The sequence below is a fragment of the Ictalurus furcatus genome, chromosome 2 (genome assembly GCF_023375685.1).
Source record: "Ictalurus furcatus strain D&B chromosome 2, Billie_1.0, whole genome shotgun sequence".
Lineage (NCBI taxonomy): Eukaryota > Metazoa > Chordata > Actinopteri > Siluriformes > Ictaluridae > Ictalurus > Ictalurus furcatus.
The window spans coordinates 17,523,590-17,544,743 of NC_071256.1; the positions used below are offsets into that span (position 1 = coordinate 17,523,590).

Genomic DNA, 21,154 nt, shown 5'->3' on the forward strand with positions numbered 1-21,154 from the left:
GGTTTAGTCTCTCTCTCTCTCTCTTCACTGTATGGTTTAGTCTCTCTCTCTCTCTCTTCACTGTATGGTTTAGTCTCTCTCTCTCTTCACTGTATGGTTTAGTCTCTCTCTCTCTCTCTCTCTCTTTTCACTGTACGGTTTAGTCTCTCTCTCTTCACTGTATGGTTTAGTCTTTCTCTCTCTCTCTCTCTTCACTGTACGGTTTAGTCTCTCTCTCTCTCTCTCTTCACTGTATGGTTTAGTCGCTCTCTCTTCACTGTATGGTTTAGTCTCTCTCTCGCTCTCTCTCTTCACTGTACGGTTTAGTCTCTCTCTCTCTCTCTCTCTTCACTGTACGGTTTAGTCTCTCTCTCTCTCTTCACTGTACGGTTTAGTCTCTCTCTCTCTCTTCACTGTACGGTTTAGTCTCTCTCTCTCTCTTCACTGTATGGTTTAGTCTTTCTCTCTCTCTCTCTCTCTTCACTGTACGGTTTAGTCTCTCTCTCTCTCTTCACTGTATGGTTTAGTCTCTCTCTCTCTCTCTTCACTGTATGGTTTAGTCTCTCTCTTCACTGTATGGTTTAGTCTCTCTCTCTTCACTGTACGGTTTAGTCTCTCTCTCTCTCTCTTCACTGTATGGTTTAGTCTCTCTCTCTCTCTCTTCACTGTATGGTTTAGTCTTTCTCTCTCTCTCTCTCTCTCTCTTCACTGTACGGTTTAGTCTCTCTCTCTCTTCACTGTATGGTTTAGTGTCTCTCTCTCTCTTCACTGTATGGTTTAGTCTCTCTCTCTCTCTCTCTCTTCACTGTATGGTTTAGTCTCTCTCTCTCTCTCTCTCTCTTCACTGTATGGTTTAGTCTCTCTCTCTCTCTCTCTCTTCACTGTACGGTTTAGTCTCTCTCTCTCTCTCTCTCTCTCTCTCTCTCTCTCTCTCTCCACTGTACGGTTTAGTCTCTCTCTCTCTCTCTTTCTCTCTCTCTCTTCACTGTATGGTTTAGTCTCTCTCTCTCTCTCTCTTCACTGTATGGTTTAGTCTCTCTCTCTCTCTCTCTCTCTTCACTGTATGGTTTAGTCTCTCTCTCTCTCTCTCTCTAGTCACTGTACAGTTTAGTCTCTCTCTCTCTCTTCACTGTACGGTTTAGTCTCTCTCTCTCTTCACTATGCGGTTTAGTCTCTCTCTCTTCACTGTACGGTTTAATCTTTCTCTCTTCACTGTACGGTTTAGCGTCTCCCCTATCGTACAGTGCATAAACCCGAAGCACCTTCTAGCCTATTTGCATGTGAGCATGTATTTGCACGCATTTCTATGTTCCATGTGCATACACATCAGGCCATGTCAACACACAAGCCCACGTGCACAAATACTAGTATGTGCTCCATCTTCATGCACTGCACAGTTATGCGTCTCCTTGCATGGGAAAAAATATACAGGCCTATATATATAGATATATAATTTCTGATTTGCAGAAGGGAGAACATCCTGGCACTTTTACTGCACATGAACTTGTGTTTGTCTGATCCAGATGTTAAATCTCGGTGTGCACAAACTGAGGAGAAAACCAAAGCTGGTCGTACCTTCACAAACGTAGCCCACGAGCCCCCAGATGAAGTCGCTGCAGTGATGGCAGAAAGTCGGCTTGGTCAGAGTCACTTTGCGGAAAGAGTGACCGGCGGCGCCCGCGTGATACTTAGCGGCCCGGGTAGAGGGCGACTGATGCGGCTTCATCCTTCCGGAGCCGGGGCTCTCTCCACCGTTCTTCTTCCTCCCGTTGCCGGGGCTCGCTCCGGGGCTTTCTGCTGCTGCTGCCTGCTTTATCTTCCCAGTGCTGGGGCTTTCTCCAGGCTTGCTCTGCTTTATTCCAACGCTTTCTGCCATTTGAGTGCGCGCGTCGCCGAAAACGAGAAACAAAACAGAACCGCGCGCGGGTTCGAATTTTCGGTTGTTCGGTCAACCGCTGGACCGTGACTCAGTGAGTCAGAATCCCAGTTAGCTACAGCTAGCTATTCCAGGCCAGCTAGCTAGGTTAAACCGCGCCGAATCATCATGACAGAACGAGAAATGTCCTCAGTAATCACACAGAAAGTCTTCCTGTAGAAGAGATGAATGTATCTGAAAAGCACACGGAGTATACACTGAGGAGAAACCCCAGAACAAACCGCTCATGAAGGAGGACAGAAAAAGCAACTAAAATGACACTTTTTTTTCTTCTTCCCGAGGAGTGAGAAAGAGAAACGCAGCCGAGGAGTCCAACAAGCTGTTTACCTCACAGAAAAGTAACAGTGCTAGAAATAGCGTAGTGTCCAGTGGTTTTCTTGACGAGCTTTATGTCATTACGACCAGGCTGGAGCTCGGGCTGGAATCAACTGAGTTGCCGTCCATCGCCTGTTTACACTTCAGCAATCGCAGAGCAGATTTTGTGCACGAGCGCGACTTCCGCCCTCCCTCCGTACTGCTATACACACACACACACACACACACACTCGAATATACTCATATGCACATAAACACACACACATCTGTATATACATATAGTACACACACACACACACTACATATAGTTTTCAATGTCACTGCATACCATTTGCACTATATATATATATATATATATATATATATATATATATATATATATATATATATTTCCAATAATGAAATACTTTCACATATTTGTTGTGTATGTATCTACCAACATCGATATTCCACCATCTTCCTGAAATACCATATCTGTCCATAAATATCATACACTGCCTGCTTATAAATGACCAAAAATATTTATTTTTATTGATTCTCTCTTTTTTTAATTCCTTTCCAATCTATTATTTTCATATTAGCTTTTAGATTGTTGTCCTCTTGCAACATTCACTATTTCATATGTATTTTTTTTTAAAAAAATATATCTTTAAACAGAATAATCCTGAAACCATAGTATGGTATCATATTTACTAGTGGTGTGTCGTTCATGAAAGAGTCGGCTCTTTGAACCGACTCCTTGAGAGCCAACTACAGAATAACAATACTGTTGGCTGTGCAATGTAATCAAATTGCTTCAGTTTTAAAAACAAAACAAAACAAAATCTCATCTGTTTATTATTGTGAATGGTGTGTATACGGAGGATTATCCACCCCCCCCCCCCCCACCCTGTGTATGGAAGGGGAAATATATAGTTTGCAAAATGATTACTTTTTTGCATAAGTATTCTCCCCCGTTCCATGTGAATGGAATAGACATGTGTGCACAATATTAATACACCTGTTTTTGGAAGGTCCCAAAGATTGTTAAAGGAGTTTGTCTGTCAGAGATCTTAGACTTTTTACAGTCAGGGACCTCCTATAATTTAATACATGTCATGGACCACCCCCACCACCAAATAAAATAATCCAACTATTCGATTATAATCCAACTATACTATTATAATCCAAATATTAGGCTCATTAATTTACATGTGTACAATAATATTTTGACTCTTTTCCTGCACCCATAGAGTTTTGATTGTATTATTTCTTTCCACAGAACACATTAAGTCTAAACTGAAATTAACCGAGTTATTGAGGTTTTGGATGTGACCAGTCAGTTATTCTAATGTCTACAAGCACTTGATAAATATAATTCTATAAATAGGATGGGTTGTTCTTGTTTTGCTAATTGATTGTTATAAACGTCTTAATGTTGGAAACATTATAGATTTTTCTTCACTGCAATACTAAACAGGATGAATTTGGAAATGTTTGTTTTTTGTATCACAGTGAATAAATTATTTAAAGCACATCTGTATGCTGGCTTCATGTAGCTCTTCCGCCATCTTGTGGGCAGAGGAGGGTATTAGACCTGTCTGCTCCACTCCAGCAAACAGCTCTGCTTTATGATTTAGTTTATCGTGAAAAGTGAAGGGGGGAAACAAACACTGCTGAACATACTCACATGTTAATAATAATAATAATAATAATAATAATAATAATAATAATAATAATAATAAAAACCCTAATGTTTCACTTGCCTAAAATGTAGCCAAATCAGCCATGTTTAATGAGTAATGCCAGCTTTTTAATCCTGCATTGGAGCTACAAAGCTAACAAGTATTCTCAGTCGGTCACACAAAAATCTTTCTTTATAAATGAATACACATTCTTATACTCGTTCAACATCGTTAAGATACATAATCACTCTTACATCAATGAAGAACTGGTTGTGGTTTGTGGCAGACATTTACAAAATATTTGACCTCAGACAGACTCCATTAGCCGCATTAGCATGTAAACATTTGCAGTCTGAGGTGAAACTGGCGTTTAATTTGGTTTATGAACTCACTTTAATTGCACAAAAACATGCACAAACACAATGGCAGAGTGTAATTAAAAGTTTTATTATAAAAGTACGTCAATAAAAACCCATTTTAAAGGCAGATATAAATACAGTTTCACTGCTAAGCAAGAACAAACTTTGGTTTTCCTCACTATATAACAATATATATAGCATTAGGGGTGTGGAGCTGGTATGAGAATTTCAAGGCAACAGAAATTATATAAAGAAGCTCTAAATAATGAGAACGTCACTGAAAAGATACAAAAAGGGCAGAGCTTCATATGTCTATCCAGTTATCCAGAGAAGCAAAGAAAACTATTTTGGATCAGTTTATGAGCTTGTATGCAAGATAATGCGTAGCAAAGATTTTTGTGCGCAGTTGTTTTGTTTCTATAATATCTTTATACTGATATGTCTTCACAGTGTTTACTCAGAACTGCAAGCACTGGATGGGGGGCGGGTCTCTGTACACATTTCTTTAGTTTGAAACAGACTCGGTTTCTTTAAAACCTCACAGTGCAAAGATCATCACACACTGGCTGTGAATCTATCACATGAAACATGCCTAATTATTATTAATACAATCATCATACAAGTATTTCAGCAGAGGATTAACAGTCAAGTAAGTCAAATCCATTTGACTTTGTATTTTTTTTTTTCCATGAGGAAAGCACACATGCATGTGATTACATCTCATCTGATGAGATCCACAGTCTCATCATCAGATGACAACGGTCTGAAAAAGCAGGAATAAAACGTTACACAATTTTCCTATTATAACAAATTCAGCAATTAGCAATCGTTTTACAGCAACCATTACTTTACCACTTCGAACCAGCTTCAGAGTGATTACGCAACAATGTAGAATCAACTTTGCATAATACTATAAAGTGGAGATGGGTAACATTGCCATCTCACAGCTCAGCTTACTCGCTGTGTGGGGCTTCATATGTTCTCTTTGTGTCCATGTGAGTTCTTTGGTTTCTTCAAACCTCCCAGAAACAGGTGAACTGGCTACACTAAATTACCCGTGTGTGTGAACCCTGTGATAGACCTGTGTTCAACCCAGGGTGTATTTCCCGCCTTGCACCCAGCATTCCCGGGACATGCCCTGGATCCAACGCAATTCTAACCAGGATGAAACGCTTACTGAAGATGAATGAATACACACTTATAGAATACTATAAGCTTTCCTTACTTGTTAGTTACATTGGGAAAACTAAAGAAGCAATCTTTAAATAACAAAAATATCCTGGCTGATCTTGTACAGATTGCGTTGGAAGGTAATTCTGTATATTTTTGGCAAATCTTTCCCTTTTTGATTTGAGAGTTTGGTTTGCTAGGATCTAGACATCTGACAGCTTATGAAATAAAAGCAATCTTGAAAAAGCCGAAAAATGCGATTTCATTCAGTACTCGTCATCGTTTCCGACTGTAGCACCACAAACATGACAATAACAACAACAAAATCAACACAGTACCTATAAACACCTGTGCAATGCAACAGTAGATGAAAAGCTTAGACAAAATGGTAAGAGAAATAATGTTAAACAAAACGCCAGTGCTGTCAAATTGTTCTTAAAAGCTTCCTTTTGTTTTTCTTCAGTTTACTAAAAAGCCTATTGGTCCAGAGGCTCCGGGGGAAAAAAAAGAAGAAAAAATAAACAGTAAAAGCCAATATTCAGGTGTGAGCAAGACACCAGGCTCTGGGATGAAACTGACTACATGAAGCAGACAGAGTTAAATGGAGTGCAGCGTTTCCTGAGACAGGATTCACTTTACAAAAAAAAAATAAGGAACATTAATTATATAGTATAAACCCTGAATATTTAAACTCCTGATGATGCTAATAATACCACCCTCACACAAATACATAGCATAGTCATATATGGTTGTACAATTCTTCTGGCTTGATATCTGTCAAAAAATAAACAAGACGTTGTTTAACTCTTTGTCTGTGTCTTAATAAAATCAAAAACAAAACTGTACGGAGTCAAAAAAAAAAAAAAAAAAAAGTACTTAAATAAAAATCTTGTACGACTGAAATTTTTCAACCAAGTGTATCTCGCCATCACAACACTCCAAGCGCTGCTTAGCCAATGGTCCTGCGTGTGGGTGTGGCTCGAAAGCAGCTAATCGCAGAGACCAAAGGGGAGTCCCAGATCCGAGCGGCTTTGACGGTTGTGAACTCAAAGTTCAAGTTGGGGGGCTCCAGTCAGAGGTCAGCGAGTCAGTCATGTTGAGGCTCGGCTACTGGAAGGACGTCTCCACGCCGCTGTCGCACACATAGCCGTCGTCTGACGCAGATAATTTTAGATCCTGCAGGTCTACAGAGACACAACGGCCTACTTGGGCAGAGAGAAAGTGAAAAAGGAAGAGAAAGGGGATAAAAGAATAAAACAGCAGCAATTACTAATCTTATAATAGAAATCACTTTCTGGTGATTAAGACAGTAAATGAACCAGTCTTTCATTTACAACTAAAGCCAGAAAGATTAGTAAACATTATGACTAGGGTTGGTGTTATACTTGAATACACTGCAGCACTGTTTAACACTCGATTCTGATAGGTCAGAAGATGCTATGTTAATGCATCTGTTCTAATCAGATATTTAGAGCAGACACGCCACATAAACAGATTAAAAATCACGTAGAATCATTAGTGTTGACGAGGTGTTTATTTAATGTTTATGGAAGGAGTCTCCAGTGTCGGCATATCAAGAAGTCTTCAAGACGGAGGGCTTTGCGATTTCTAGTTTCTCAGTAACGAGAGAGAAAAAAAAGAGATTTTTTTTTTTTTTAAAGCTGCTATTAAGTGAGAACAGGAACTTGTTTCATGGATGAGCATAAATGCAACTATAAACATATAAAATATACAGCGTGTTGTTTTTTTAATAAGCAAAAAATGTGTCGTTACTTTCAACAAATTTCATATGAACTATATAAACTGTAAATCAGTAATAAATAAATAAATAAATAAATAAATAAATAAATAAGCACGATGTGTCATTCTTTAATAAATGAAAACATGGAAAATATGCTGTTATTGTAAAATAATCACCCTCAGTGTGGTAACAACAGTAAATACAGTATTTTACTATGGGCAACAGTAACTTGTGGACTGGTATGTCTACGTAAAAAAAAAAACCCCTTAGAAAATAATCAAAGTACGCTGTATGAGTCGCCGGACAAAAACAAGGTTCTGGAAAATTTGGTACTCAATTAAAAAAAGTACAAACACACCTCACACAGTGAGTCAAAGATTTTTCACTTTCCTTATAAACAAAAGATGAAAAACAAGGTGAGAGAATTCCCCCGTTTTCCTCTCGAGCTCTGTCCCTCCACCAAAACCAGAACCTGCATCATTTATGTGTCACTTTATTTCTCGTACAAAAATGAGCTCTCAGTTCTGCTTTAGCGGGAGGGGAACCCCCATCTCCTATGGTTTACAAATACACAATTTCATCACACACACACACACGATGACCAGAGAGAAAATACAGTGCGAGTGTGTGCTGTCACTGTCCCTTGTTTAGGGAAACCCCGAATGTGACACACACCTATCGGTGATGGGTTACAGGCAAGGTGAAGGCTGAAACCGCTGAAAACAGGAAGTGTGCGACATTATTCGGGAGTGTATGCATGCATGTATGCGTCACTGAAACTAGTCATCTTCAGGGTGTGTCGCAGCATGACGGCTACTAAACTTGGAAGGTCAAGGAGAAGAAGTGCAGTGTAGTGTAGTGTGTAGTAGTATCCTACCTGTGGTCAGATTTTCATTCTGTGTGTTATCGGTTTTCTCAAACACAATGCGCTCCTGCATTATGCTGACGGCGCCGCTGTTCCCGATACTCTTCAGACCTGCTAAGAGCTCGCGCACCGTCCCGCCTGAGACCTGAACACCACACAGCAGGAACAGTGAATATACAGTACGCACATGGAAATGGATGGTTTGTGCGTGTGTGTGTGTGTGTGTGTATGGAGAGAGAGAGAGAGAGAGAGAGAGAGAGAGAGAGAGAGAGAGAGAGAGAGAGAGATGTGACGGACCTCGTAGCTGTCCAGCAGTGTGCAGGCAGGCTGTGGGCTGAGGCGGAAGGCATTGATGAGGATGCCCAGTCTGAGTGTGTGTGCCAGACTCTCCCAGCCGCCTGCGGACTCCTCCAGACATCTGCACAGCGCCTGCTTAGTCTCTGCACCCAGACTCTGCATGTCTCCTACACACACACACACACACACACACACACACACACACACACACACACACACACACACACACACACACACAGAGTCCTCACATCTAGCTCACCACCGGGCTTCGCAAACACACATCCAACGGAGTCGAATTCTCCATTCTGATTGGTCAGAAGGTGTTGATGAATTTTTTATAACAGCAGCTCTGACAGTAGTTATTCCAGTGATCCAAAATGGCTGCCCTCCATACACAATATGGTTTCAACTGGAATACAGAATGAAGAAACAGAGATAAGCTAAATACCTTGTGGTGGGATGACGACCGTGCTGGGCTGGTACGGTTTACCGTTCAGGATTTCCCGTACCTGAATAAAACACAACACAAACACCATGTTATCGCTCACCTGATCGGCTGCAAATACATCTAAATGTACCTGTAGGTGTGTGTGTGTTCTCAAAGACGCAGTAGGAACATCCTCCAAGACTCTTGATGTAGTGTGGAACTGTTTAATCATTCCTAAACCTATAATAATCTTCGACTTATTAGAAGATGTTTAATTCACATTAAAGCCATGCCATGCTTTTTTTTTTCCTTTCAGTCATCTCGTTACATTTTTTTCAGGCCCTGAAATTGGCCCCAGACCTGCTCAGTCATGTAGCTTTTCCTTAAAGACAACCCTGGAAGTAGGTACAGTTTCTCAACACCTGGTTGAGTGATCGGAGTCGTTCGAGTTGCAATTCATCTTTCAGACAGTAGAGGACGATAAATTACATTTCCTCCTGAATTAATCTCAATCTAAAAAAAAATGTAGCAATGGAGGGGAAAGTGAAGTGAAGGGCTGTAGTGGTACTGAACGCAATGTGTACAACATAAGTGAGTAACACATCTTCACACACACACACACAGACACACACAGACACACACAGACACACACAGACACACACAGACACACACAGACACTCACAAGTGGCATTTCCACCATGTGTCAGTGTGGTCTGAGGGTGTATTCTCATCGTGGATCACCGGGTGTGGCCAGAGATTAAAATTTTTTTTTAGTCAGACATCATGCATCACCTCTGACAACTCAGCAGCTCACGATTATGATATTTTTAGACCTTGACATTGGCTCCACCTGTCATAATATACTTGCTTAGCCCTGCCCCTTACCTTTTTTCCTTACACTCATCCACTCATATTCACACATCCATCCATCTGTCCTTCTATCTAGTCGATGTAGTAAAAATTAATCTTAGTAAGTTTCCAGGAAACTTAGCCAGTTCCATTTTTTTCCCTCTGGGAAAAAAAAATGTCATGCAACTGACCTCTGATGAAGCAGCCATGTTAAGTGGGGTCGTCCCTGGGATGTAGCCCTCGTCCACCTCGTCATTGTCTTCCCTGCAGCACTCCTCGTCTCTGAAGTACAGCGGCTCGAAGTTCTCTTTATGAGGATCTGCGCCTGGAGCAAATAAAACAACTTCGCATGACGCAGTCACAAGCTACAAACATCTGAATTCAGATCTTTGCGTACATTAATATGCATGATAAACAGCAACTTGCACGCGCACACACACAAACAGACACACACACACACCTGCGGCGATGAGCAGTGCGCTCAGTTTGAAAGAGCCCCGCCCTGCTGCGATGTGAAGAGGTGTGGAGCCGTTATACGTCAGACTGTCTACTTCAGCGTCACCCTGCGAAAAACACACCAAGCAGACACCATTAAAAAAACAAAAGATTGAATTAAAATGCATTAAAAGATATTGCATGACGTGTCATGCTTCAGTATTTACTTGTTGTTTTAAGTTTTATCCATAGATAAATTCAATTAATGTCATTGTTTTTGCTTATCTTTGCTTGCCCCTAGAGTGTATAAACGAATATCGAGAAACCGATCCAGAATACTTGGGAAGGGGCGATCAAATCCAGACTCTAGAGTTCATATTCTTTAGAGCTACATGCTAGTTATTTCTAGACACTTGAACAGTAGCATATATATAGTTACAGTGTAATAGTATGTCCATGTGCTGTTCCCCCGTAATCCACTGTGTAGTTTCACTCAGACTTGAATAAGTTCCCCCTTTTTTTTTTTTTTTTTTTTTTTTTTTTTTTAAATGACTCAGTTCCTCTTCAAGGTTTCTTCCCAATGTTCTCAGGGAGGTTTTTTCTTGCCACTGGTGGGCTAGACTCTTTGGTATTGATATACTGTTAGATTGGTGAGACTGTGTGTAAATTTATGATTTGAAGTGAGGAGAAAAAACAAACAAACCAGGAGATAGACTGGTACGGGAAAGCAGTTTTTGGCTGCTATAACCTTAGTACTTGTTTCTTTCCCTCTTCCTCCCCACTCATCAAGGTAGTGCCAAACTATCTGCTGATGCTATTGAGCCTGGACGTCTGCCAGTGTAATACAAGCGGGTAAAAAACTACAAGCGTCTACAGTGTAACTACAAGCGGGTAAAAAAAAAGTGCAGGATGTTGTTAATTGATGAAACATTGTACTCTGGTGTTATAAGAAGAAGGAAAGCCTTAAGGACGTGCTGTTTTACACACCTCTAGCAGCAGGCATCCGGCGAGTGAGACGTTGTCGTGTTCGGTAGCGAGGTGAAGCGGCGTGCGACCGCATGTCCGCTCCTGAACCTCCACATTAGCCCCAGCCTCCAGCAGAGCCCTCACACTGCTCAAACTGTTAGCCAAGACGGCTATATGCAGAGGACACAGACCTACACATGCGAAAAACACAATTTGATCCAAATACTAACATATCTGTAGAAATTATAATGATGTAGTGTGTGTGTGTGTGTGTGTGTGCGCGCGCGCATGTGTACCTGCTGTGTTGTGTGTGTTGCTTAAATCCAGCGCCTCTTGGTGTCTCAGCAGCATTCGGATCATCTCTCCGTCCTTCTGCTGGGCGGCCAGGTGGAGCACCGTGTTGCCGTGGCGATCGGTCAGAGTGATATCGCTTCCTGCCTCCATTAACGCCTCGGCTGCTTCCTTCTGCTCGGTCAATACGGCCAGGTGCAATGGAGTCTGGGATAACGGAAACACACACATGCATCACATCTTTACTGCTGGAGGAATAGTGAAGGTTAAACCTGTGTGCGTGTGTGTGTGTATAAAGTGTGTGTGCGCAGTGTGTGTGTGTGTGTTTGTAGTGTGTGTGTGCGTGTGTGTAAAGTACCTGATAGAGGTCGTTCCTCATGTTCATCACATCCTCTCCGAGAATCGCCACTATCACCTCCGCTAGGTTCTTCACTGCATCTGTCTGACTATGGATCACACTCAAGTGGAGTCCCCTAAACGTACATACACAGACACACACACAAATAAATATAAAAACCACACACACACACAAACACTACATTCACGCTAATTTTGAACTAGGAGCTGCAAAGGATTAGAGTTTACTGCAGTATCCTGTGTGTGGGTGATGTGGGATACACACGTGTCTCCGTTCTCATCCTGAGCAGTCATCAGAGGGCGCTGTGGAACCAGCAGCCTGCGAATGTCACCGCTTATGGCGTAGTCGAACAAAGCCCCAGTGTGTCTCTGTGCTAGCTCGGCTAACCGTGGCTCAAACACACAGTCTGAAGAGGAAAAAAAAAACACACACACAAAGTTCATCCCTGTTTACTAAGTACAATAAACCCCAAGTCTCAAAAGAATTGTGTGAAAGGGTTTCCTTTAGACTCACCTGTGGTTTCTGTCTCACACACATCAGACTCCTCCAAACCTTCGCTCTCTTCACTCATCTCCTCCGACGCTAGAAATATAGGCTGGACACACACTCCGCCTGTGCCCGGATCGTCATCCACATCGCCGTCGCTCTCTTCGTCCGTGTCTTCCACCGGACCGTTATTGGCTGTTGTGGATGTCAGAGGGAATCGTGCGAATCAGTAAAACATGTTGTAATACTTTTCCAAAAGTGAACCAATCACAGCAGAGTGGGCGGGGCTTAGTTTCACAGGTGTGCATCATGCATCAGTACACAAATATTAACAATATTAATAGTTGATTTATTCAAAGCAGTCACACTAATTTCTTCCCAAAGTACATTTTATTAGAATTTTTTATTTTTTTTTTACATTTTATGTTTGTAATGTTTCTTGCATAGACTCACAGTGCTTAATTCCGCTCCCTCCTCCACCCATGGCTGGTGGAAAGCCATAGCCAGAGTTGAAGTTGTTATAATAACCCTGGTAATAATGACCTATGTAAAAGATGTACATTAAAATATAGATTTAAAAAAATTGATCACTAATACAACGTTAAGCTGAATGATTTTACACTCGCGTACCTCCACCTCCTCCTCCTCCACCACCTCCGCCATGGCTGCCCCCTGACGTAGCCCCGCCTCCTGGTCCTCTATACATGCCCCCGACTCCACCCCCTCCACTGTAATCCGGGAAATTGGGCAGCGTCTTTTGTCTCTTCCTCTGTACTTCTTCCTTATCTGAATAAAGAATAAAAAAAATTTTTAAAAACAACACAAAACATTTTAGGAGAAGTTAAGTGAGGGAGTCGTGCGGATTTTATAGAGAATAATAATAAGAGATTAATAGTGTGAAGAAGGAATAAAGTGTGAGAGGAAAAACGAAGCGAGAGAGATCACAGACAGAGATAGCAAAACTTAGGCGAGGAGGAAGTGAGAGAAATTGTGAGAAAAGGAAAATGAAAGAGAGAAGAAGCGAGCATGAGAAAGAGAGAGAAAGAGCGAGAGCGAGATAAAGAGAAAAAAAAACAGAACAAAAAATGAGAGCAGATCATAGTAAAAATTAGTACTGTGTTTGTAGCATGGAGGAGCTAAGATTTATACAAATAGTGGACAAGATTAGATTAGATATTATTTGATATCTAATATATAATTAATAAGACCATAAGCCTTGTGATTAAGAACTCATAGCAAGTTAATATATTGATTACCCTTAATGGCAATAAAATAATAATATGAATTCATGAATAAACTGGGTGTCAGTTGCGTTGGTGCACTGCATCAATGCAGTTTATCATGTGAAGGTGCAAGAGGGCGAATTTCCACCTGTGGTTTTTAGATATTTGATAAAGGAATGACAGATCGTAGGTGTTCTTTCCATCTCTGATCAGGTAAAGGTTGATTTCAGGGTGTGTACTGCTGTGTTTTTTGCTTCTGCAGGTGAAAGAGTGTATAATTATATTGTTGCCAATTAATAGCACCTAATTGTGCTGGATTCGTTTTTTTCCCCACAGTTGCTGAATCAGAGAAAGACGTTCAGGACAAACACGAACCTAGTCTTATTGTCTTATCAGCAGCTGTGATCTGTGGGTGAAAGAGGAGTACGAGTGGGTAAAAGGTGAAGCTGTGCAAAGGTACCTATGATCTGTGGGTGATAGGTGAACGGTTTGGGCTCGCTCGTCTCGTTGTCCGACTTCCTCTTGAGCTGCACGAACACGGAGATGGGTTTCTGCAGGTTCTGGTCGCGGTACTTCGGCGTCTTAAACACGATGGCAAACTGAGAAAGAAGAGATTAATTATTCAGAATGCTGAGCACATTATGCATTGCTGGCCAATTAGTCATTAAAATGATCTCAGCAGTCGAGTAATTAAAACCTCGCCTGGTTTAAAACGGGAAGCCGACACCGTGATGTAATGCCAACTCTGACGTCGGATTGGACGCCTGAACTTTTCACACCAGCGCCACGCGACTCACCTGTCTGTGCACGTCGGTGGGAGAGAAATCCCCGAATGCCTCCCAGACGATTCCCGTCTCGTCATCCTCGTAAAAGCGCACCTGGATATCATCTGTCGTCGTCAACAACAACAACAACATGGCATCAGACCTGGGTCAGTTCATCAGGAGGAAGGAGACATCACTTCCTCATACAGCTAACTACACACACACTAATTTGAATATCCTGCTAATTTACTTCCTTCATGGCTACAAACACGTTCAGGACAACAGACAGACTGATGGTACAGCGTGTCATTTCATGCATCTTATTTGTAGGATTAATTTGCTCTGACTATTTGCAGTCATAAACATCAAACACAAAATGCTGGTTTGAGAAAACAAAAAAATAATAATTCATACTACCAAAAGCAAACTCAATGTGAGAAAGATGATGTATTACACTGGCAGACGTTCAGGCTCAATAGCATCAGCAGATAGTTTGGCACTTCCTTGATGAGTGGGGAGGAAGAGGGAAATGCAGAGAGGGAGACAAAGAAAGAAGGAGACATGCATCGAGAAAGAAATGGTAGGGAGTCGAAGAGAGGGGGAAAAAGGACGTAGCGAGTTAGAGAGACTGGAAGGTAAATGGTAAGAGAGAGAGACATACAGACAAACGAGAGAGTGAGGCAGCGAGGGACAGAGACATATAGATAGAAGTAGAGAAAGAGAGAGGAGGAACAAAAAATACAAATGGAGAGAAAGTGATAGAAAGAGGAAAAGAGACATACAGACAGAAGAGAGAAAGAGAGACATAGGCAGAAAGCATAAAAGAAAGACAGACAGACAGAAAGCACAGAGAGTGAGAGGAGAGAGAAAAGGAAAGAGAGAAAATGGGAAGAGAGAGAGAGAGACAAGGAAAAGGAAAGAGGAAAAGAGACATACGGACAAATGGGAAATAGAAAGACTCATACAAAAGAGAGAGAGAGAGAAAGAGAGAGAGAGAGAGAGAGAGAAGGAAGCAAAGAGAAATACAGACAGAAATCCAGAATGGGAGGGAGAGAGAGAGAGAGAGAGAGAGAGAGAGAAGAAAGCAAAGAGAAATACAGACAGAAATCCAATATGGGACAGAGGGAAAGAAATACAGAGGAAGACAGACAGAATGCATATAGAAATAGAAAGAGACATACAGTCAATGGAGAGAGAGAAAGGGGCATATAGACAGAGAAAGAGGGGGAGACACAGACAGACAGAGGGAAGGAGAGAGACATTCATGCAGGTAGAAGGCAAAAGCAGGACAGAACGGGAGAGAAAAAGAAAATGCGAGAGTCTTTTGTGAAACTCTTTCTCAGTACTATGAAAGAGGGAGGAAGTGAAAAAGGTGTGATTGGTAAAATAAAAAGTGTTAGGAAGGAATAAAATAAACCAAACAAATGAAAGCAGGATGAATAGGAACTGAAAGAAGAAAAAACCCACAGGATTCCATGAGAAACAATTAGAAAGTGTATGTGTATGTATATGTATGTGTGTGTATGTGTGTGTATAACTTTCCTTCTGATCTCATTTGCATGTCAGGAGGGGAATTCCCCTTGAGGGAAATCAGATGGACTTCCTCCATGTGGTGAATACAATCACAGAACCTGACCTATGATCAGAACCTCAATCGTTTGATGCGCCTTGCTCTGGAATGACGGAGCTGCCTCACCTTTCTGAACTTTGTCACAGAGCAGGTATACTTCTTCTCCACCCGTCACACACCCCGCAGTGCGGTCCATCCGCACGATCTTCAGGTTCGAGGCGTTCGGGGCTTCTGCAAAACAAGAGGAGGACAACAGGCGGATGGTTCATGAGAAAATGAAAATTCTCTGGGTTTGATTTTCATGCAGACACTAATATAATTTGCTGGTATAACGTCAGTGTGGTGCCAACTTGTTCTCATCCTCAACTGCTTTGACCTCATTTTAGAGCAAACGCAATGCCGACATGACATTTTGCTAAAAGCAAGAGCAATAACCCAGTTTTGTAGATGTTATCTATTTATGTCACTTCATTTTAATGTTTAGTAAAAAAAAATTTGTAAAAAAAAAAGACGACTTTTTTAACCAAAATGGCTAATTGGGCCCAATGTGGACATTTTCACTTAGGGGTGTACTCACATTTGTTGACAGCGGTTTAGACATTAATGGTTGTGTGTTGAGTTATTTTGAGGGGACAGCAAATTTACACTGTTACACAAGCTGTACACTACTTTACATTGTAGTAAAGTGTCATTTCTTCAGTGTTGTCACATGAAAAGATATAATCAAATATTTACAAAAATCTGAGGGGTGTACTCACTTTTGTGAGATACTGTAGGTAGTCACACAATTGTCTTTGTATGCTGTAGCATTAGAATTTCAGTTCACTGGAATAAGGGGCTGTGAGGTGCCAAAAATATCCGTTGCCACCCACATTAATCATCTATCATGAATACAGTCGTCGGAAAAAGAACGTACACCCTCATTCAATTCTGGGTTTTCATTTCATGTGACACAAAAAAAAAAAAAGCACAGATTTCAATATGTAGTAATCCCCCCCCCACCCAAAAAAAAAAGTAAACCGACAGTCAGAAACCAGGTGGGGGGGGATAAGTACACCCTTCCTACTTCCATAATCATTACGAGAATATTTAACAGCCAGGTGTAACTAAAGAAATGCACAGGATTAGTGTGCCAACTTCTATAAAAGCAGACCTTTGGGCAGTTTGGTGTTCTGGAGCACTCTGGTATGCGTCTACATTATGCCAAAAAGAAATGACATCAGCCATGACCTCAGAGAAGCAACTGTTGCTGCTCATCAATCTGGGATGGGTCATAAGGCCATCTCCAAATAATGTAAAATTCACCATTCTACAGTGAGAAGGATTGCTTACAAACTAAGATCCTTCAAGACAGCTGCCAATCTTCCCGCTATATCGTATCGGCTGTGTTGGCAAGAGCTACATCATGTGACCTATGGGTCTCTGTAAGCACTTTAAATGTCTATGTTTCTGATAGTACAATCTGATTATAAATTAGTTGACAATAGATGTTCTTATGAGAATGTAAGTGATTGCAAATTTTTCAGTAATGTGTGTAAGGTTTAACTTAGACAGCCAGTGTTGTGCATTCTCTTGATGCCCATTCACTTCTTCAAGGAAGCTGAGAGTGAAAGGTGGAAACAGAAAGTACACCCAGTTTCATTGAGGGTAAGCAATGAAGTTTAGCTTTCAACACACACACACACAGAGTGAGAGAGAGAGAGAGAGAGAGAGAGAGAGAGAGAGAGAGAGAGAGAGAGAGAGAGAACGTATGAGAGAAAGAAAACCAAAGACGCTTGGTTTCTTGGATCCACAGACTGAAAGTGTTTCATCCAATTCATGGTTCATGTAAATGCAGAACGCAGAGCTTCCTCCTCATGGTCTAGATCTTCCTTGTCTTTATTCCTCATTCCCTTTTCCTTCTGTCTCTAACTGCTCTCACCATACATACACAACATAAGTCTTCAAGCAAACTAGTAAAGCTATGCAGTTTTTTCCCCCTATTTCACAGTCTCTCTGTTACGGTTTGTTGAACAATTTGTCTTGAGAATTTGTGTTTTTGACACAGGAAGTCGAGCACTCAATATGTATGCGGTTGCGGTTAATGTTAGAAAACTGTTGCTAGGCAAGTTAGATGGCAAAAATATGGATGTCTCAAACTGTCATTTATTTAGAGTCATTTATACAGATCGTGTAAGTGTGCAGTGAATATTATATAAAAACATCAGGGATGTCAACTTTTGCCTCAGATATGTAGGTAGATTATACAACTCCAATTCCAAAAAAGCTGTTTCTTTTCAGTAACAATTACTTTTCCAGCCTTTTGTTGCCCCCATCCCAACTTTTTTGAGACGTGTTGCGGCCATGAAATTTAAAATTACCTTTGTTTTTCTTAAAATGATTCATTTCCTAAGTTTAAACATTTGATATGTTTTCTATGATCTATTGTGAATAACATATGGGTTTATCATTGCATTCTGTTTTTATTTACATTTTACACAGCATCCATTTTTAAATAGCACTAGCATGTGTATGAAATGAGAATGGCGGACTATTTGCAGATGCATCGGGACCCAACGATGGAATATAATAGCCACCAATATAAAATTTTCACAGCATGATATCTGCTTAACTTTTTTTTTATCATGATTTACGATACTGTGGTAATTATTACATGTACTGTAATGAACAACAATAAGTTCCTGTTTTACGCATAGGAGGTATGTGTTAAAAGTAAGTGTGTGTGAGTGAGTGAGTGAGCGAGCGTGTGTGTGTGTGTGTGTTTTGAGGGACTCACTACTGTCGTAGATGGGCTCGGATATGACTGGTTCGAGTCTGCGTGTGAAGCCGCCCTCGCTGTCGGGCAGAAATGCAGTGAACATGAGCCTCACTACACTCAGGTCCATGTCTTTTGCCTGGTTAGCTGCGGCATTGCAGATCAGATTCCTCTGGTGATCTGGAAACACAAACATAATGCCTTTTAGGTTCAGTGAAGGAGGCATAGCCTGGGTGCATGTCAGTCTCAATGAAGGAGGTGTGGCCTGAGTGCCTGTCAGTTACAGTGAAGAAGGTCTGGCCAGTGTGCGCGTGTGTTACAGTGAAGGAGGCGTAAATTATGTGCCTGTCAGTCCCAGTGAAGAAGTTGTGGCCTGAGCACCTGTCAGTCAAAGTAAAGAAGGTGTGGCCAGTTAAATCTAAAATACAAAGCTTTTGTTCTCTTGAACTGAAATATACAATCATTATTTATCATAAAATACACTTGACCAAAATGGTGTATATTCAAATATCCACTCATCACTCTTACACACTCACACACACGCTCACATCTAAAAACACTAAGCTGATGTTTTTTTCTTTCCAACAGCTAATTACAAGTCCAACCAGATTTTTGTACCTGGTTTCAGTTTGGATCACTTCCTTACATCAAAACAGGAATTTCGGCACATGATTGCATGATGATGTGTCCAAACACGCAAATACACAAATCCATCATGTAAATGAGACAGAGAGTCAAAGTTGTGTTGGATTTGTTCAGCAAGCATGTTATACACTCATTCAACCTTCAAACCTATCTTGCAAAGCACGTACGCAAACACACAGACACGCAGTTACCTGTGAGCTCTCTGGGAAGGCGTGTCTCTCCTTGGAAAGAGTCGATATCCGGATGGATGACCACACCGTAGTTGTAACCGAGCCTGTAGGCTTCACTCATCCTCTCCTCCAGAGTCTTACTCACGTTCTTCTTAGTCACATGGAGGATACCCAGGTTAGGGAAACTGAAAAAGAAAAAGAGAACACAAATCGTTATTACACTGTGTTGATATCTGAAATGCTAATTAGACAATAGGCTAGCAAACTAACAGCTAACAGTGGGCATGGCATATACCTGATGGAAGAGTCTTTGGGCTGGAGTTCAGCAACACAGATGCCCTTGTCACATTGTTTTCCCACAAGGCTGTGCGCATGCAGGTGCGGCTGTTTGCTGTTAGTCACTAGCTGGACCACAATTCGTGCTGGACCCTGATAATGACAGATCTGTGGACCAAAATAAATAAACACACAAACAGAAAACAACATTTTTATATCTTTATTAGATTTAGTTAACTGGATAAGCTTTCATATAAAGCTGGTTCTTCTGAGCTAGATAGCAAATCCAAAAAAATATGCCAGTTGAGCTTAAACTTTAATTTCTTCAGTACTAGCTAATCTAAACTTAGTTGGATAACTCAAATAATGTTCTTGAATGATAGTTTCCTGGATAAACTCTGAAATAAACCTGACAGTTTTTCAGTGCTTTCAAATTGCTGATGCTAGTCAACCTAGTAAACTGTTCTCCAAGTTAACGTTCAAGTTGTTCTTTGGAGTTGGCAAGTCCAACCTGGTCTCAAGGATGAACTTTGGAATAAGCCCGACTTTGTTTTCCAGCACTTTTTTATTAGTTAGCTGAAAAACTTTGGAAAAAGCCGGAGTGATTTCCAGCACTAGTTTATAAGTTAGCTGAATAAATGCTGAAATAAGTGTGGCTCTGTTTTCCAGCCCTTGTTAATTAGTTATGTTTATAAGAAATAAACCTGGCAGTTTTTCAGTACCAGTTCAGTAGTTAGCTGGATAAACCAAACCTTCAACTGACTCTTTAGTGCGAGCTCAACGGTATTAATTCTACTAAAGTTCTAGTTACCTTATTCAAGCATGAGAATTTCTATTTTACTCATTTCATGCTTAAAACGATACAAAATGATGATAAATAAATAAATAAATAAATAGGACTAGATTCAAGATATTTTCACTTTTTTTGTAATGTAGCCATTTAATATACTAACACAGCCACAATCTTTAAGAAAAGGTTTCTCAAGGGTTCTTTGCTTTTTATCAGTGATTCACCTGGAACTCTCTCTGAAAGGAAAATCTACAAGAAAATCATTACGATACAAACCAGAGAACCCTTTAAGGTACTTCATAGACCCCCTAAAAGGGCGTTATCAATAATATATCATTTATTCACACATTACCCAGCAATCTTATTTTGACTCTAATTTGAGAGGGCAGTGGGTGTTGGAAAAAAAATTGCTAGCTAAATTTCAGCTGGATTAAATCTTATATTTAAATTACAGCTAAACTAAAAGTAAAATAAAGAAAAGTTGTTCTGTTCCAGGAAAAGTGGCAGATGTGATGTATGGTAACCTTAGAGAACATCAAAGAAAAAAGTATATATGGGAATTTCCCAACACGTAGCTGTGAGCTGAGCGACAGATGACGGACTTTCTCTGGTCTGTCCAATGTTATGACCTTCGTTAAAGACGCACCCTTCATTAAACACCACGCATTATCGTTATGGGCATTACAAGGATTATTATCAATGACTGCATATTATTTTATTGACATCTACGCGAAAGTGAAAATGTTCAAACGTATTTAGGAGCGAGAGACTGAGTCTTCTACTTTGACTCAGACTTTGTATTGGTTAGTTTCACATGTGGTTC

General features: G+C 40.7%; 2 protein-coding genes across 3 annotated transcripts in view; both read right to left on the minus strand.

Moving 5' to 3' along the window:
• LOC128624025 (diacylglycerol kinase theta) overlaps positions 1–2,500 on the minus strand; it is a 32,365-nt gene extending 29,865 nt beyond the window's left edge. Inside the window, exon 1 of the mRNA XM_053651302.1 lies at positions 1,555–2,500. Within this exon, the coding sequence (XP_053507277.1) occupies positions 1,555–1,855 (301 nt within the window). The 5' untranslated portion in view covers positions 1,856–2,500. The remainder of the gene's footprint in view (positions 1–1,554) is intronic.
• A 1,825-nt stretch (positions 2,501–4,325) lies between these two features.
• The window catches only part of nfkb1 (nuclear factor of kappa light polypeptide gene enhancer in B-cells 1), a 36,890-nt gene continuing 20,061 nt past the window's right edge, over positions 4,326–21,154 (minus strand). Inside the window, exons 6-24 of one of the 2 annotated variants that reach the window (XM_053651314.1) lie at positions 19,561–19,709; positions 19,287–19,450; positions 18,472–18,630; positions 15,822–15,926; positions 14,159–14,250; positions 13,822–13,960; positions 12,769–12,924; positions 12,592–12,681; positions 12,166–12,333; positions 11,917–12,058; positions 11,653–11,767; positions 11,300–11,501; positions 11,025–11,194; positions 10,063–10,165; positions 9,794–9,927; positions 8,775–8,835; positions 8,327–8,493; positions 8,042–8,174; positions 4,326–6,628 (exon numbers count right to left, since the gene is read on the minus strand). In XM_053651314.1, coding sequence (XP_053507289.1) covers positions 6,531–6,628; positions 8,042–8,174; positions 8,327–8,493; positions 8,775–8,835; positions 9,794–9,927; positions 10,063–10,165; positions 11,025–11,194; positions 11,300–11,501; positions 11,653–11,767; positions 11,917–12,058; positions 12,166–12,333; positions 12,592–12,681; positions 12,769–12,924; positions 13,822–13,960; positions 14,159–14,250; positions 15,822–15,926; positions 18,472–18,630; positions 19,287–19,450; positions 19,561–19,709 — 2,547 coding nt within the window. In that variant the 3' untranslated portion in view covers positions 4,326–6,530. The remainder of the gene's footprint in view (positions 6,629–8,041; positions 8,175–8,326; positions 8,494–8,774; positions 8,836–9,793; positions 9,928–10,062; positions 10,166–11,024; positions 11,195–11,299; positions 11,502–11,652; positions 11,768–11,916; positions 12,059–12,165; positions 12,334–12,591; positions 12,682–12,768; positions 12,925–13,821; positions 13,961–14,158; positions 14,251–15,821; positions 15,927–18,471; positions 18,631–19,286; positions 19,451–19,560; positions 19,710–21,154) is intronic. The other variant, XM_053651321.1, reaches the window with a different exon arrangement.